Source organism: Lacerta agilis, chromosome 10 (assembly GCF_009819535.1).
Source record: "Lacerta agilis isolate rLacAgi1 chromosome 10, rLacAgi1.pri, whole genome shotgun sequence".
Classification (NCBI taxonomy): Eukaryota; Metazoa; Chordata; class Lepidosauria; order Squamata; family Lacertidae; genus Lacerta; species Lacerta agilis.
In genome coordinates this window covers 37224076-37239201 of record NC_046321.1, presented here as the reverse complement: position 1 = coordinate 37239201, position 15126 = coordinate 37224076, and the positions used below count along the sequence as shown (strand labels likewise).

Below are 15126 nucleotides of genomic sequence, written 5' to 3'. Positions count from 1 at the left end.
AGCTTTAGGTTTGTCATACAAGACCCCACTTGACATGCCTAGGAAACCACTTTTGAAATAGGGAGAAGACTGGGGGGAAGCAGTGTGTTGTGTGGTTTAAATTTGTTGCTCAAAGATAAGGCAAACATCTCACTGGGTATACCAAAGCCCTTGGAACAATTGAAATAGTTCATTGGATACTAGCTTTAGTATTCCGATGCATTTTATTCTGTTACTGACGTATTTGTCATTTTCCATTCACTGTATAGCAAACATTTCTTACCTGAGATAGATCCAGAAGTTATCAAGGGAGGAAGAGTTCAACATGTGGTAAGATGTGGTGGTGTGTGTGTGTGTGTGTGTGTGTGTGTGTGTGTGTGTGTTTTACCATGGCATTTGGTTTTTTAAAATCTGGACATTTTATTATTATTAGTATTAGTATTATTAAATTTATATGCCACCCTTTATCAAAAGATCTCAGGGCACAATATTAACTCAGTGTACAACATTTAAAAAATGATTACAATTGCAATCCCATGTATTCTTAACTGGCAGTGAGCCCCACTGAACACAGTGTGACTTACTTCTGGGTAAATATGCATATAATTCTATAAATGCTTCTGAGATCAGGGTGAGACCTTTCTTTGAATGCTACAGCTGTGTAAAATCAAATCTGCATATATACATAATTCATAAGCCCTTTGCATTTGTCATCTGTCCCTCAATTGTGGGTTATCCCCTTGCATGTGTCATTACCAGTCCACCAGGAGCTGCACTGGCTTTCGATAAGCTGCCGAGTGCAATGTAAGGTGTTGATTTCAAAAGCCCGGAATGACTCAGAACACAAATACTGTACTTAAAGGAGCACCTCTGCAATGCTGCTCATGCTTTTAGATCAACAGGGAGGCCTTACTTTCAGTCCCAGTGTTGTGTGGTGACACAAAGCAAGGCCTTCTCTGTGATGGCACCCCAACTGTGGAAAATTGCAATGAACCCCCTCAGTAACTATTTTTTGGCACCAGCTTAATTTATTCATTAAGACTTTTTGAAGATAAGGGAGAGTGTCTGACTGACATGAATATTCAAGTTCTTACTAAATTACTGGAAGTATTCTATTGGGGAAAATGTATTAGCTGCGATTTTAGTTTTTCATTGTATTTTATGTGATTGCTTTGTAAACCAGCCTATGATCTGTATAGGTAAAGGACAGTTTAGAAATAAACATGAGTTGTGAGCCCTTGTTCCACTTGTTCAATTGCACACTGACTTTCAGCAGTACCTCATATTTCGAGGTGCAGTGAGAATAGACAATGTATTAGGGTGGGTGCTGAATCCAGTTGTGTGAACAACAGAGTAGCACTCAAAAATAATTACTGTGTATGAATAGCAAACTAACTTTACTCAGATGTATGTTACATCCCCTCTGACGAACAACATAATATACTAACAAAATTTGTGGGTGGGTTTTGTTCACAATATAATACTGATTTATCTCTGAATTTTGTTTGAGGAATGAATTTTATGCCCAGTCTGAATGACTAGAAACCCAGATTACTTTTTTGTATAAGCCCACACAGAGATCAAGCTACTTCTTTAAGACCTGTTTGATACAGCCAGGCATGTTAATTGGTAGCTTCTGCCTCATATATATTTTATATTAATTTCAAAACTTTTATTGAAAGCTTGAGATGACTCCCAGCAGAATAAAAGAATAAAAACCAGCAATAAGTGTTTAAAATAACAAACAGTACAATAGACTCCGCAGCAGCAGGAACGCAGCACCACAGTGTCCACTTCATGGCCATAAGCATTCTGCCAGAGGTATGTTTTAGTGCTTAAGCACAGACTAGGACTGGGGGAACTCAGGTTTCAAACCCTGGTATGCCATAAGCCTCACTTATTGACCTTGTCATGCAAACTCAGTCTGACCTAGTTCACATAGTTGTGGTGAGGACTAAAGTATCCTACTTTGAGGTCCATGGAAGAAAGGCAGGATGTAAATGTTGCAAATAAAATAAATAAATAGGACACAAAGCCAAAGTATCTCATCAAAGAGGTTGTTCTTGGGGTCATCAGCATGGCATCCATGGCCAACAGTATGCCCACCAGGACCTCATCTGGTGCAATAAAATATTTCCTCAGAAGTCCACAATAATTGAGAAGGTATTTTCTCTTTCTGCTCAGACCCTGTCTGCACTGTCTTGGCCTCTCCTATACACCCTCATAGCAGCCATTTTGTGAATGGTGCCCACGGCACTTTCTCAAAATTCCAGATTTTCCCACTGGTCCAAAAAGGTTGGTGACTCCTGTTGTACAGCCTCAGAATCATTAAGATAAAAGTATGTCTTCACCTCACATGTGTGCACAGCTAATCTAGGGAGAGGTGAACTTTAAGAAACCTGTAGGTGCCAGACTATAAAGGGATTTAATTTTTTTTTATTTTAAAAATAGCTTTATTTAAATTCAAACTTATAAAGTACAATCATATCCAATCAACCAGTAGAAACAAATAAACAAAAAACAAAAAGCATATATAGACATAATAATCCACAAAAGATAATACATTTTAGAGATTACAAAAGCATGAATCGGCCTGGCAAAACCTCTCTTCTCCAAAAATGGGAAAAGACTATATCGCAGATGAAGTGGATTAAACAGAAGTTTGTCTAACAGATTGGGAAAACTTAGATCAGGGTCAACAGATAGATTTCTGGCAATTAAAAGTTGATCAGCAAGGGTCTCCTATTTTTGTTAGGAACAACAGCAACATAATTACTTTTTTCTAGCTAAATTAGGCTGCTGAAATGTGTTCACCAAGTTCATAGGCTCAGAGTGTGCTCAGAGACCCCATGTTCTTTAATTCCAACTGTCTTCTGCACATGGTTCCAGTTTGTAGGTCTTGGGGTTCTATTAAAAAACAAAAACAAACTAGATCCAAGAAACGCGGAGTCTACTCCAGTCTATAAGAGTGGACAAACACTGAATGACTGCATTAATTTGTTCTGCCAAGATCTTGGAATCACCACAGTCATTACAGATATAATTCAGAAGCTGAGAGCACTTAGTCCATTGAAATAATTGAGAAATAAAGACTGTACTGTATTCTTAGGTCCTCCCTCAATGAGATGTAAATGTATTTTAACTTAATTGCAGATGCACCAACTAATTTCACTAAAAATGTTAGTACATTTAGAATTGTTAGAATTGTAATTTTATTTATGTTTTTAACCTTAAATACAGCATTGCATTCACAAATAACACATTTTTAAACTCAGCAAAATCAAATTAGTATGTACATTTCAGTTTCATAGGCTGTGATCCTTACATGGAAATAAATCTAAACATAAATAGTCTTACTTACAAGGATTTATGGTTGAAAGACCAGTATTTGTAATGTGCATTGCTGAAACCATTGAATTAATTTCTCTATTCAATTTCCATTCTAAATCTAAAAACATACTGACATGAAAGAACATTTTTTCCTGTTCTATTCTTTTAAATCCATCAATATGTTACATTTTAATATAATTATCTTATGCAAGCTGTACATAAAAATTCTTCTGAAGGTTTGGTTAGGTAGCAAAGATGAAATTACTCACTCAGTGTTTGATTGATAGAACTGATACTTGCTCTGGATTAAGCACAAATATGGCAAAAAAATAATCAAATATAACATTTCTGGCTTTCAACTCTGACTTTAAATTATAGACTGCTCAGTAAATGATCTTAAGCTGTTTAAGGTTTCATCAGTTGTCTGCAAGATTTATTTTCTTCAAAATTACTGTACTAAAATGTTGTCTTTTGTTGCTGCACTGATTCTGATCAGAAACCACAATTTTAAGATCGCCTCCTATTTACAAAAATGCTTTGACATAGTGCATTTGTTCAGACTGGGCAGCAATAAAGGATTGTGGGATCATTCTGAAGAAGATTGTTTGACAGAGCCGGCTTGTTTATTTGAGAGTAATGTGAGCTGCATTCAGAAAATGTCATATTTTGTTTCTTGATTGTGTACATTCTCTTTCACTGCTTCCAGACAAGCCCTGTAAGGAGAGAAGACACGGATTTAGAGCTTGTTTCCATGACCAGTGGAAGTACTTTGACTCAGAACAAAGAAAAAAATAATCAGCCACACAGACACTCTGCAGGACCTTCAAGTAAGTTGTACTTTCCTTTTAATAATCAGCTAGATAAAGCTTGAATCACCTGACGGGACTTAGCATCAAATGACACATTCTTAGCAGGACAGTGGTGGTTTAGTCTCTACTTCTGCCCTTATTTTGAAATTTTATGTGAATATAAAATGTATGCCTATAGATATATTGAAATGTTAGTGTATGCATGTACATAGCATAGAATTACATAAGTGTGTGTGTGTGTGTGTGTGTGTGTGTGTGTGTGTATCTGGCATATCCAGAGTGAGAGATATGTATATAAGTATATACATATACATACATACAGTGCTTTTTTCTGGGGGTACACAGGGGTATGCATACCCCTAAACATTTTGTGAATCTAAGTTTGTCCTCATTGTGGGGCAGTATTTCAGTATGAGTAGGAAAATGAGAGTACCTCTAAACATTTTTTTTTGGGGGGGGGAATCACTGCATACATATCTCTCTAGATGTGTATGTATGGGAGAATGATTGGCAAATTGATTTAAAGAGAGTGTGTATGATAATGTGTGTGCATAAAACCACGTGGAAAATTAGAATCGCCAGAGATTTTGTTTAACTAAAACCTATAATTTAGTTACTTATTCCTTTAGGCCCTACCAAACCCTTTGATGTTTCCTGAAGATGGGTATTTGTCTGCCGCTTAAACCCTAATCCTGAAACCACTTGCTCATTGGTAGCTTTCACTGAGACGAATGGCATGGTTTCATTCACTTTAGTAGTACAACTTTGATTTAAAGTGAGAGTCTTCTGTCTTTTTAATTGTTTAATCCATAAGTATTAAATCAGTAATTTGACATGAACAGTTTAGTGTGCTTTTTTTTTTTAACAGAAGTTGAAGGCAAAAAAGAGTATAGTATGCAATTAATCCACAAACAGCAGTTAAGCACATACTGCAATAAGTCTGACACTAAGATTTGCTTTGTTACCATAGAGGTTGCAAAGTTTGGGAATACCAAAACTATACCAGTAAAGCATCACGCTACTTGATGTTATGATTCCTTCATAGAAAATGTCTGGTGGAGTTGGCACAAATGCTTAGGATGAAAGTGTATGTTGAATACAAGAACCAGTCCAGGCAGCCTTTATTCAGAAACCCATATTTAAATAGCACTTTTATAAAGAATTGGGGGACAGGTAGAAATACGTGGTTTACCAGAAAAAGTAATCAGAAGTATTTTAGTATTTAAAAACTATAAGAAAATTAAGATTGAGATATGCTGGAAGCTTTTCTATTAGGGATTATAGGACAAGACATACCATAATAATGTTTCAAAGGTACTTATTAGTGAATAAAGCTGAGGTCTGTTGCATTACTGTGTTCATTTATATTCTATCTAATTTTTCTAAGAAATCTGGAGAATCAATTTTCAAGCCTAGTGTAATTTTTGATTAGAGAGTCAATTAGCTGCTTTTGGCACTGAAGAGTTTGTATGCCCCAGTGATTTTTGCTAATATTTTTAATTTGATTTCAAAGATGAATGCTTTTATGAAACTCCTCTTGGTTTCAAAAGAGAATTCTTGCATGGCAACTTTAGACTTCCTTTGTTTTTGTTTTTGGTCTGGGCTATTTCACATTCTAAAAAGTCTAAGACTGCAGTCCTCTGCAAACTCCCTGGGAATGACCAACAGTGGGACTTGTTCTGAATAAACATGAGTAAGATTGCAACACATGCAACAGTCATGCTCTGAAACACTTTTTCATAATAATATAAAGGACTACAACACTTTTACATTTTTCCTACCATGGTAAAATAAATAATTGCAATAATAAGTAAATCTATTTGTAAATATCATTCATTGACTTGGACCTGGAGAAAAGCACACTGCATACTGAATTGAAAGAAATGCATAAATTAGAAATCCAATGAGTTCCATTATTTGCTTTTTTTTAAGATAAATGGTGCATCCTTCCAGTAAAAGTTTCCCTTTGCCAGTGAGGGGGGACAGTTTTTCATTCACTAAAAGATTGTGAGGCCTATGCTTCCCTTCACCCTAATCCTCTCCTGTGGTTATTTCTTTCTCTCTCTCTCTCCTCTCTCTCTCTCTCTGTGTGTGTGTGTGTGTGTACATGTCGTGTTAACAGGCTTACAGTTGTTGATTGTACATTATCTTTAAAAAAAGCTTTCACCAATTATCATTGTATGCACGTATGATTTTTTTAAATAAATGATTTCAATACAGACCCAAGAAACGTTTAAAGAATAAAAATAACAAAACAGTTACTTCAACCCCAACCTGCTAAATTCTACTTATTTCATATAACCTCAAACTGATGTAAACATTTTGCAGCAAAAGATTTGTTCTGGTCACTGTTGTTAAATAGCTGATTTCCTCTCACACACAACCATGCTGTATTTGCTGCTAAGTAATACAATATGGTAAAGGATTTGGATAAATTATAAAATACGTCACACAGTTCTAGATAGACTGGTGAAAAGTCTATGACGTCTTAGCAGACTTTATGGTATGCTGATACACTGATTTGCAAAGTCTCTATTTTTCTTTCTTCCTGCCCCCTCCAATAAAAGTTCCAAATATTTCCTATACTGCATTACTTATCAAAACAGACTTGTATGTCAACTTTGACATCTGTTAAAGAATAGAGGATTTAGTCGGTAGGGTGGTGTGGAGAGAAAAAGAGAGAGAGTGTGTGCAGAACAAATCATTAGCAAAGAAAATAGATTAAAGAGAAGAGAACTTAATGCCTGGGGGAAATGAGCATTTATTCAAATTTTAAAAGTCTTTTCAGCACGCATTTCATTCTGCAGGTTTTTTGTACATGCAAGCACCTTAAAATCTGTCTCAAAATATTATTGAAATTTTGAATAGCTGGGTACAAATAATTTAAAGCACCTGAGTGCCTAGCAAACACTTTTTTCATTGTAACGGTCACAAAATTTTACATTGTAATACTAAACACACATGCAGTTTGCCAAGTGCTATAGATTATAAAGGATACTTCCACCCCAACCCAAATACCTTGGACTTCCCAATTCAGGCAGAAGTATTCCAAGAGCAGACTCAGGTTATTTCATGCCAGCTCTAGGGAATGCATATGACACAGATGTAGAGCAGCCTGGGTACATTTTGAGGGCACCCTTTTCTATACTGTAAGGCCTCTGCTGTAGCATCCGACTTGAAGAAGAAGAAGAAGAAGAAGAAGAAGAAGAAGAAGAAGAAGAAGAAGAAGAAGAAGAAGTAATAGTTTGGATTTGATATCCCACTTTATCATTACCCGCAGGAGTCTCTAAGCGGTTAACATTCTCCTTTCCCTTCCTCCCCCACAACAAACACTCTGTGAGGTGAGTGGGGCTGAGAGACTTCAAATAAGTGTGACTAGCCCAAGGTCACCCAGCAGCTGCATGTGGAGGAGCAGAGACACGAACCCGGTTCCCCAGATTACGAGTATACCACTCTTAACCACTACACCACACTGGCTCTCAGACTGCAACAGAGTCCTCGGAGCATGCAAGGCTCCCACATTGCATGCCTGAAGCTTCTGATCTGCTAAAGGAATAATAATATCATTAACCCCACGTGGCACCAGAAGCCTCAGAACCTTTGCTAGGTCCACTATGTATGCAATTTCTGGAATGGTGCTTCAAGAACATGGTGCTTCTGTTCCAAGAATTCAGCTTCCAGGGTTATGGCTTGCTGCTCCTATGAAAACATATCAAGGCAGTAATGGTTTATATGCACAAAACAAGATGTAGTACTAGGTTGAACTGGAAAAAAACAATTCTGTATTTATCTGTTATTGTAATTGTGGTTTTATAAAGAGTAGCTTTTGTGTATGAATGTGTGGTTGTTGTGGCATTACTTTGACAAGAACAGGGCTTGTAATCTCAGAAACATTGCAATGAAATATTGGCTCTCTGGTAACAATCATAAGCAGAGAACTCTTTCTTTTTTGTTTCTTTTTGTCTCCTAACACATTTGTTGACTTTGAAATTAAGAGTTATCCTACATGAAGAACTCTCAAGAAAAACTAGAGATGGGAAGGTTGAGGGCAGTACCAATAGGTTTGGTACTGTAAACTTAGCTGAAAAGAATGGGAGCCATGCAGCAAGTTGTGATTTGTAACAGAATGTTGTAGTGTGAAGTGTTCAGAGTCCAAGCCAGCCAGTCATTCCTTATTCCTGGGTACTATATTCCACTTTCCTTTTTCCCACCCCATCAGTTGTGAAGCTTATATATTATTAGATAATTTTGGAGTTTTCCCCCATAGAGAGTTTTTTCTTCTATTTTTCATCCCTGCAAACCTCAGTGCTACACCAAGAATGTTGGTATCTCTCTTTTGTTTCCCAGTGGCCCAGTTAAGCTACATAGACATCAGCACTCAGCACTTTGATGAAGTAGTGATATGGTTCTGCTGCGGCAAAATTATTGTGTGTTTCTATGGAGTTCACACAGGAGAATTTACTGGTTGGTTTTTCCCAGAGTTCCTTGACTTTCTGTTAACAATGATGTATCAGATAGGAGGATAAAGATCACTAGAAATCATTGCTTCTCTTGCTACACGTACTTACACCCATATTATGCTTGGTACACAACATACATTTTCTAAATGGCAGAAAGGAATAAGGCAATGATTCCAGAAGCAATAACTGTCCACTTAAGAATGTCCTCTGTCTTCTCCATCAAAAATATATTTATAAAAGCAACGCAATAAGAAGTTATCCAGCACCTGAATAACACTGTTGAAGTTATGAGAAGCAATGCCACATCATATATACAGTGAAATCTGTTTTTCAAATGCTGGAACTTATGTAGCCAAAATAACACCACAGAGAGGGGAGCAAAATCCTTAAAAGATGGCAAAATGAAGTCCAGTGACCACTGGTGTTTAGTGGGCACACAGCACTAGCTGATGGGTGGAGCAGGGGCACAGAAACCAGGGTATAAGGGGAATAGAGGAATGTCTGTCTGAAACCTGAACAGGAGCACCCAGGCTGCAACATTATCCCCATGTAATTCTGTGTGGATTTTGAAGCTACAGGATACACTGTGGCTCTTAACATCAAATTTAATAATACAGGTTCCTTTACTGAGGATACAGTTTATGAAATAAATAAGCAGATTAGTGGGTATCTTTTAGAAAAGACAATGCTCATACCATTATTAAATAGAAGTAAACATTTTATTTTATTTATCAAATGAAAAATCACATTTTGAAGCTCGTCCCTAATACAAAGTTTTAGATATAGCCCAGCAGGATTATTTTTGTTGTTGTTATTCTTACCCAAGCCATATTAGAATGAAAGGAAGCTTAGAGCACAGTTGCACTCTTGCACAATTCTCATCCCTTTCCACGATCTTTTTGGAAGAGATGCTCAGGATAGATTGCATCCTATTGCTATTTAAGTGGTAGTCTTGTAACACTTTTCACCAAATCTCTCGAAGTGCCAAACCACTTCAGAACAATATTTTTATAATGAAAACAGACCCAGAGATACTGTACAAAGGCTGGGTAGGAGTAAGGAAGATAAGAAAATAGATTTCATAAAGATAGACAAAGAAATAGTTCATACCCTCATAACATTTATAAGAGGCAGCAACCTATAATGACAATTATTGGATCAAGGATGTCATACCAAAACAATAGCCCTGAGCACTTTCTTCAGTCTAAACACAAAATGAGGGATTGACTCTTTCACAAGAAAATTGCAGTTTCAAAAACTCTAATGCTGTTCCACCCACCTACCTTTTCCTCATCACAATTTTCCAACCTTAAAGTTACGCCTCCAGTTAAGGAAGCAGACAAACTCAATAATGTTGCTTTCTCACTTGGCTTAATTAGAAACCTCACCAAAGGCATAACTGGATTAACATCAGTGTTGCTCTTAGAATAGAGTTCCTTATCTGGTTCTTATAATTTTAATGGGAAAAGTTCACTGTAAGTCCAGACAGGGGCGGAGATCCGCCCTGTGTTCCAGGGGAGAGGGGGTGACACTTGGGCCGGCCCCGCCCCGCCCCGCCGGCAGTCCCCGGACAGGCCATGGGGCGGAGCAGCCTTGCCCCTCAGCCTGCTTGGGGGCCTGCTCGCAAGCCGCAGAGTGAGGCCGCTCCACACCCATGGACTGTCCGGGTCCCGCCCGGCGGCACTGCTATGGGTGCAGTTTTAGGGCAGGAATGAATATAAAAAACAAGTTGGGGGGGGGGAGTTAACTGCCTCCCTGCTCTAACCCTTATTTCCACATATCATCTCTGTTGCATCCCCCCCCCCCCAGCTTTTAAACTTATGGGAAATGCTGTTCCTGATAGCAGATTATTCATTGCGCCATTGAAAGTAATGGAATTAAATTTATGGCTTGTCCATTTCAATGGGATTTGGTCATGATTACACTTAACTGGATTGAGGCTAAAGTATTACAATGGCAACTGCTGGGAATTCCAAATTATTAGATTGCTGTTGTGCTTAGTTCATTTTTGGGGAGCTTCCCAGAGGCAGCTGTTTGGCCACTGGATGTTGGACTAATAGATCAATGAACTGATCCAGAGGTTTTCAACCTTTTGAGTCCACGGCTCCCTTGACCCACTACATTCTTTCTGCGGCACCCCTGTGGGGCTCAGGAGCCCAGTTGTGTCACCCCTTGCTTGACAGGTGGCAGCCTCTCACCCTTTTTCAAACACCCTCGCTTGTGGAGTGTTCCCTCAGCCTCCTCTCTTTTCCCCTCTTCTTGGGAGTCCTCTAGGCATACGCAGCTGCCCCCCCAGTCTCTGAGCTGCCCACCCCTCCCCAAAGAGAGGTGCCTTCTCACACCACCCCATGGGGGCCTGGGAAGCACCCCCTGGCCAGCCCCAGAGGCACCATTTGCCTGGGAAGCTTGTAGCCAGGCCTGCTATAACAAACATCCATGCAAGCCTTTGGGAGGCAGAGACATGAGAGGCATCAGAGGAAGGGAGGGGGAAGGAAAGAGGGACACAGGACCAGTGTTGGCCACGGCACCCCTGACCATCATTCAAAGCACCCCAGCGTGCCATGGCACACTGGTTGAAAACAACTGGACTGATCCAACCAGCTCTTCTTAATATTTTTAAAGTCATTGAATTGCCTTCATTTATCGGAAGAAGCCATATCAGAGGCTTTGGATGATTTTTGACTATAAACACATCCATCTAGAGGCTACCGGTATATCCACTTTTAGTAGCCATGTTGTATACACTGCAAATGTATAAACAAACGCATACTGTGAAATATACTTGCAAACGACTTATGCATCTCAAGGAACTGAAGTTGGCATCAGCTGGTATGTACTCAAATGGAAAGATCCATATTTTCCTAATTTAATATGTGGAATTACATTAAAATTACACATTCCTTCTAATAGTGAACCTAAGGAGGCAAGTGTCTATTTGTTTGAAAGCAAAATGATGACCACCCAACAAGCAAGTGGCTGTATTCAACGTAGACCTCACTAAGAATGAACCGGGCCCGACCAGAACACTTAATTTTAATGGCTTATACTCTGAGTTGAACTTACTTGGATACAACCCAGGATACTGGTTTTCACATACTTGTGAATTAGGTATGCCCCCCCCCAAAGTTTATGTGAAAGATTTTTGTATAAAAGGGGGAGGGGGGGACCAGTGAGCTTCCATGACCTGTAGAATGTCGAAAGAATAGTGATGAGAAAAATATGAGTAAGACTTCTAATTGCCTGGAGAGGGAATTTTGGGCTCACATTTAAAATAAAAGTCAGAAACTCCTGTCTTTTGGTTTTGGGGGGAGGGTGCAGTGCCACTTAATCACAACTATGCTAAAATGACTCATTTCTGCATTGTTTTCAATGTGCACTCTCACTTCCATTTTGGGAAGTGCTGAATGTCTGCATGAACCAGAAACTGGGGGTGCTGTGTGAAATGCACAATTAGGCAATGTTCACGCATAGCCATTGCAACGCGGCACGGGGTCATTTTTCCGTAGAGCACTTTTGTAGATAGTGCTTTTTAATTGTACACCTCTTCACATCATTATAATATTAGGCAAAGCAGCCGCCACTGTCCATGTTGTCTGTACACACAGGTGGGTATGTATACCAACTAGTACATGTACACCAACACATTTGTGTTATCTACTCCCCTAAATTTGTGTTCCCACGCCTCCTGGTTGTGGGCAGAAATGATGTAATGCCACACTGCAGCTGGAGCACATGTTGTTCCATAGTACTTTTTTGAAATTATTTTTGGTCATTCAAAATGCTACTGTAGCTGTCCCTAAAAAGAGAGCACAAAAACTGATGTACTGATTTATCAATATACAGTCTGTTCCATGGGTGTAGCCAAGGGAGGGCAAGGGGGCAGGTGCCCCCCCATCAATCTAAATCAATATAAATCTGAGGTTCTCCCCCCCCCCCCCCGCAACAAAAAATCCTGGCTATACCCATGGTCTGTTCCCTTCTTTTCCTGGTGCATGTAGCTAGACTAGAAAATGTGAATTGGCACAGGCCTTGCAGCGACAGAAATTTCCCCCCAATAGGAGATAACATGAAAAAGTGCTCTCTGTGTACACAAGGAGACAGAAAGCACTTGAGAAGTTCATTCTCGGCACAAAATGGATTGTAACCGTTCCAACAGGATGAGCTTTATATCTATGAATGGTGCGGGACAGGAACGATATGTGTGTGCAGCACCCCAAAAATATACCTGCATCCAGCACAGAATGCACATTATCATAGTGTGGTTGAGGGCAGATGGACTGTGGAATGACAAAGCTATCAGTTGAAGCAGATGAAAATGGAAGAAGAGGCTGGAGGAATTAGTCAAATTAAGCTTATGTTACCATGGAGGCGGGGAACATTTTGTAACTTATGTCGGAAGGAACACACACACATGTGGTGCTATATTCAACCACCGACAGTAGCAGTTATAGAGCAATGAAGCACTGAGGTTCAGGATGGGCAGCCAGCCCTCATCCTGAACCTATTACCATGAGCAGTATATTGTATAGTGGAGGGAAGTGATAAAACTACATCTGACAAGCCCCAGAAAGTGCTATATGGCTCCTGTTTGAGGCTGATTGGAGCCCTAAGTAGTACTCAGAAATTTCTGAATGTGTTATTGACAGCTACATAGTTACCATTGAAGACTTAAGATTTGGTTAAAAATTCAATATTTAGGTCAGCTTTCCCCATTTCTTATTCAATGGAGTAAATGGTGACTTTCTCTGTATTTCCCTTGGTGAAAGTCTGGCTAGCGTATGTTGGGCTGAGAAATTAAAATAGTAACCCGTTGGCCCTATAAATCATCTGGAATTTTCTTCATGTGGTTAAAAAATGCCAGAATCCATAAAAATGATATCTCTGTGCCATTTGTGTGTGCATGAAATATGTGCAGATGACCAATAAATAATTGGACACAAATAGGAAACAATGAATATGTAAATTATATGTCTGGTTTCGTTTTTTTCAGTTTGATTCTAATATTCTTAAGATACTGTTCCTGTCCATGCTTTTTACAAATCTCAGTTGCGTGATAGCCTATAAATGTGAATGAATTATCAATGCAATTTGTGAATGTGTTTAACTATGTGTTTAAAATGTATATGCTTAATCAGAGGCATTCCATTGTGAAATAGTATTCAGTGCTGATCACATAGTTGTCACTCTGCACATCTCTTATTTCTGCCGATGTGGTTAGTGTGATTTCCCGGCCAATGCATGTTTTATCTGATTTATTCAAAAGAAAGTGTGGGTGTGTTGAGCACACACATATTAAATATCCACAAATTGCCATTGAGATCAAAGTTTTAATCAGTTAATGGCTTTAAAGTAGCTTAGATTTTCTGCTAAAACTTTTCAAATTAGGAACTAAGTAACAAAATTAGGCATGATGAGAGGCTTCTGTTTTGTTATTATTATTATTTTTAAAAGATGGCTTGATTTGAGCAACAGCATTTTCATACCAATTTCTGCTTGTGCAGAAAAGGATGCACCTGTGCCTGAAAGATCAGCTTTGGGGCCCTCACATAAAGAGCGGATATCATTTCGAGACCATCCAGTTCAGCTCAGCGGTGGATGGGGAAGTGGCAAAAAGAAGACAAAAGCTTTGAAATAGTCATTGGACCTTCAGCATTTAAAACATATGGTGAGCCTGTGCATTGCCATTCTTTTTGGATTCTGCAGATGGAAAGTTCCTCAGCTCCATGTATGCTGTATTTTATTTTACGCTGCATGATTTCCCACCTTTTCTTCTTCTTTTTCTTCTTTGGCTAAGTTCTTTTATAAATGTCAGAGAAATTACAATATTTGTATCTGAAATTTATTTTTGCAGTATGGTTTAAAAGCATGTATGGAATTATTATAAAGCAGCTGGTATGATCCGGTGAACAAATGGATGTATACGTACAATAATGGTTTGATTGCGCAGTGGTATGTGACTGAGATAGCCTGATCCACAGTTGGACTTATGTACATGTGTTTAAACTCGTTTACTGCACATCTCAATCAAGCAAAACAAATCAAAATCAAATTGGCCCAAATCTAGGTATTTTCTCTTCTTTGTAGATTGGAATATCTGTTAAAAAGTAAAATGTGGAATAGCCATCTTATTCCAAACATATTAATGATGTAAATATGTTTTTTGTAAAAATGCATCAAATTCTCCCCAGCAGTTGCACACCCCAGCGGGGTGAATGAATGCACATTCACAGCACGTTAAGATACAGTAATGTGATATTAAGATGTTTCATAATTCCAAATTATGTTTATTATTTTGTGGTACGTTGGCAGTCTTCTTACTTTTCAGGTCTTCTACCCTATTTTCCAGAATTAAAGTATAACTTTTAACATCACACAACAATTTTGTCCTAGCCTATTACTTCAGTATCCGTCAGAACCTACCCTTTTGTATCCTCATGATGGGTCCGTCCCATGCCACTGATACTAATGTTGTTTGCATTACTTCAATGCATGTATGCTTTTTCTACTGAAGCAATGTTTCAGTTAGCATGGTACAAATTGCTGACAGA

General features: G+C 38.6%; 1 protein-coding gene across 1 annotated transcript in view; it reads left to right on the top strand.

Moving 5' to 3' along the window:
* The window catches only part of LRRIQ1 (leucine rich repeats and IQ motif containing 1), a 95933-nt gene extending 81290 nt beyond the window's left edge, over positions 1 to 14643 (top strand). Inside the window, 3 exon segments of the mRNA XM_033162655.1 lie at positions 249 to 309; positions 4016 to 4136; positions 14080 to 14643. Coding sequence (XP_033018546.1) covers positions 249 to 309; positions 4016 to 4136; positions 14080 to 14213 — 316 coding nt within the window. The 3' untranslated portion in view covers positions 14214 to 14643.
* The last annotated feature ends 483 nt before the right edge of the window (positions 14644 to 15126 follow it).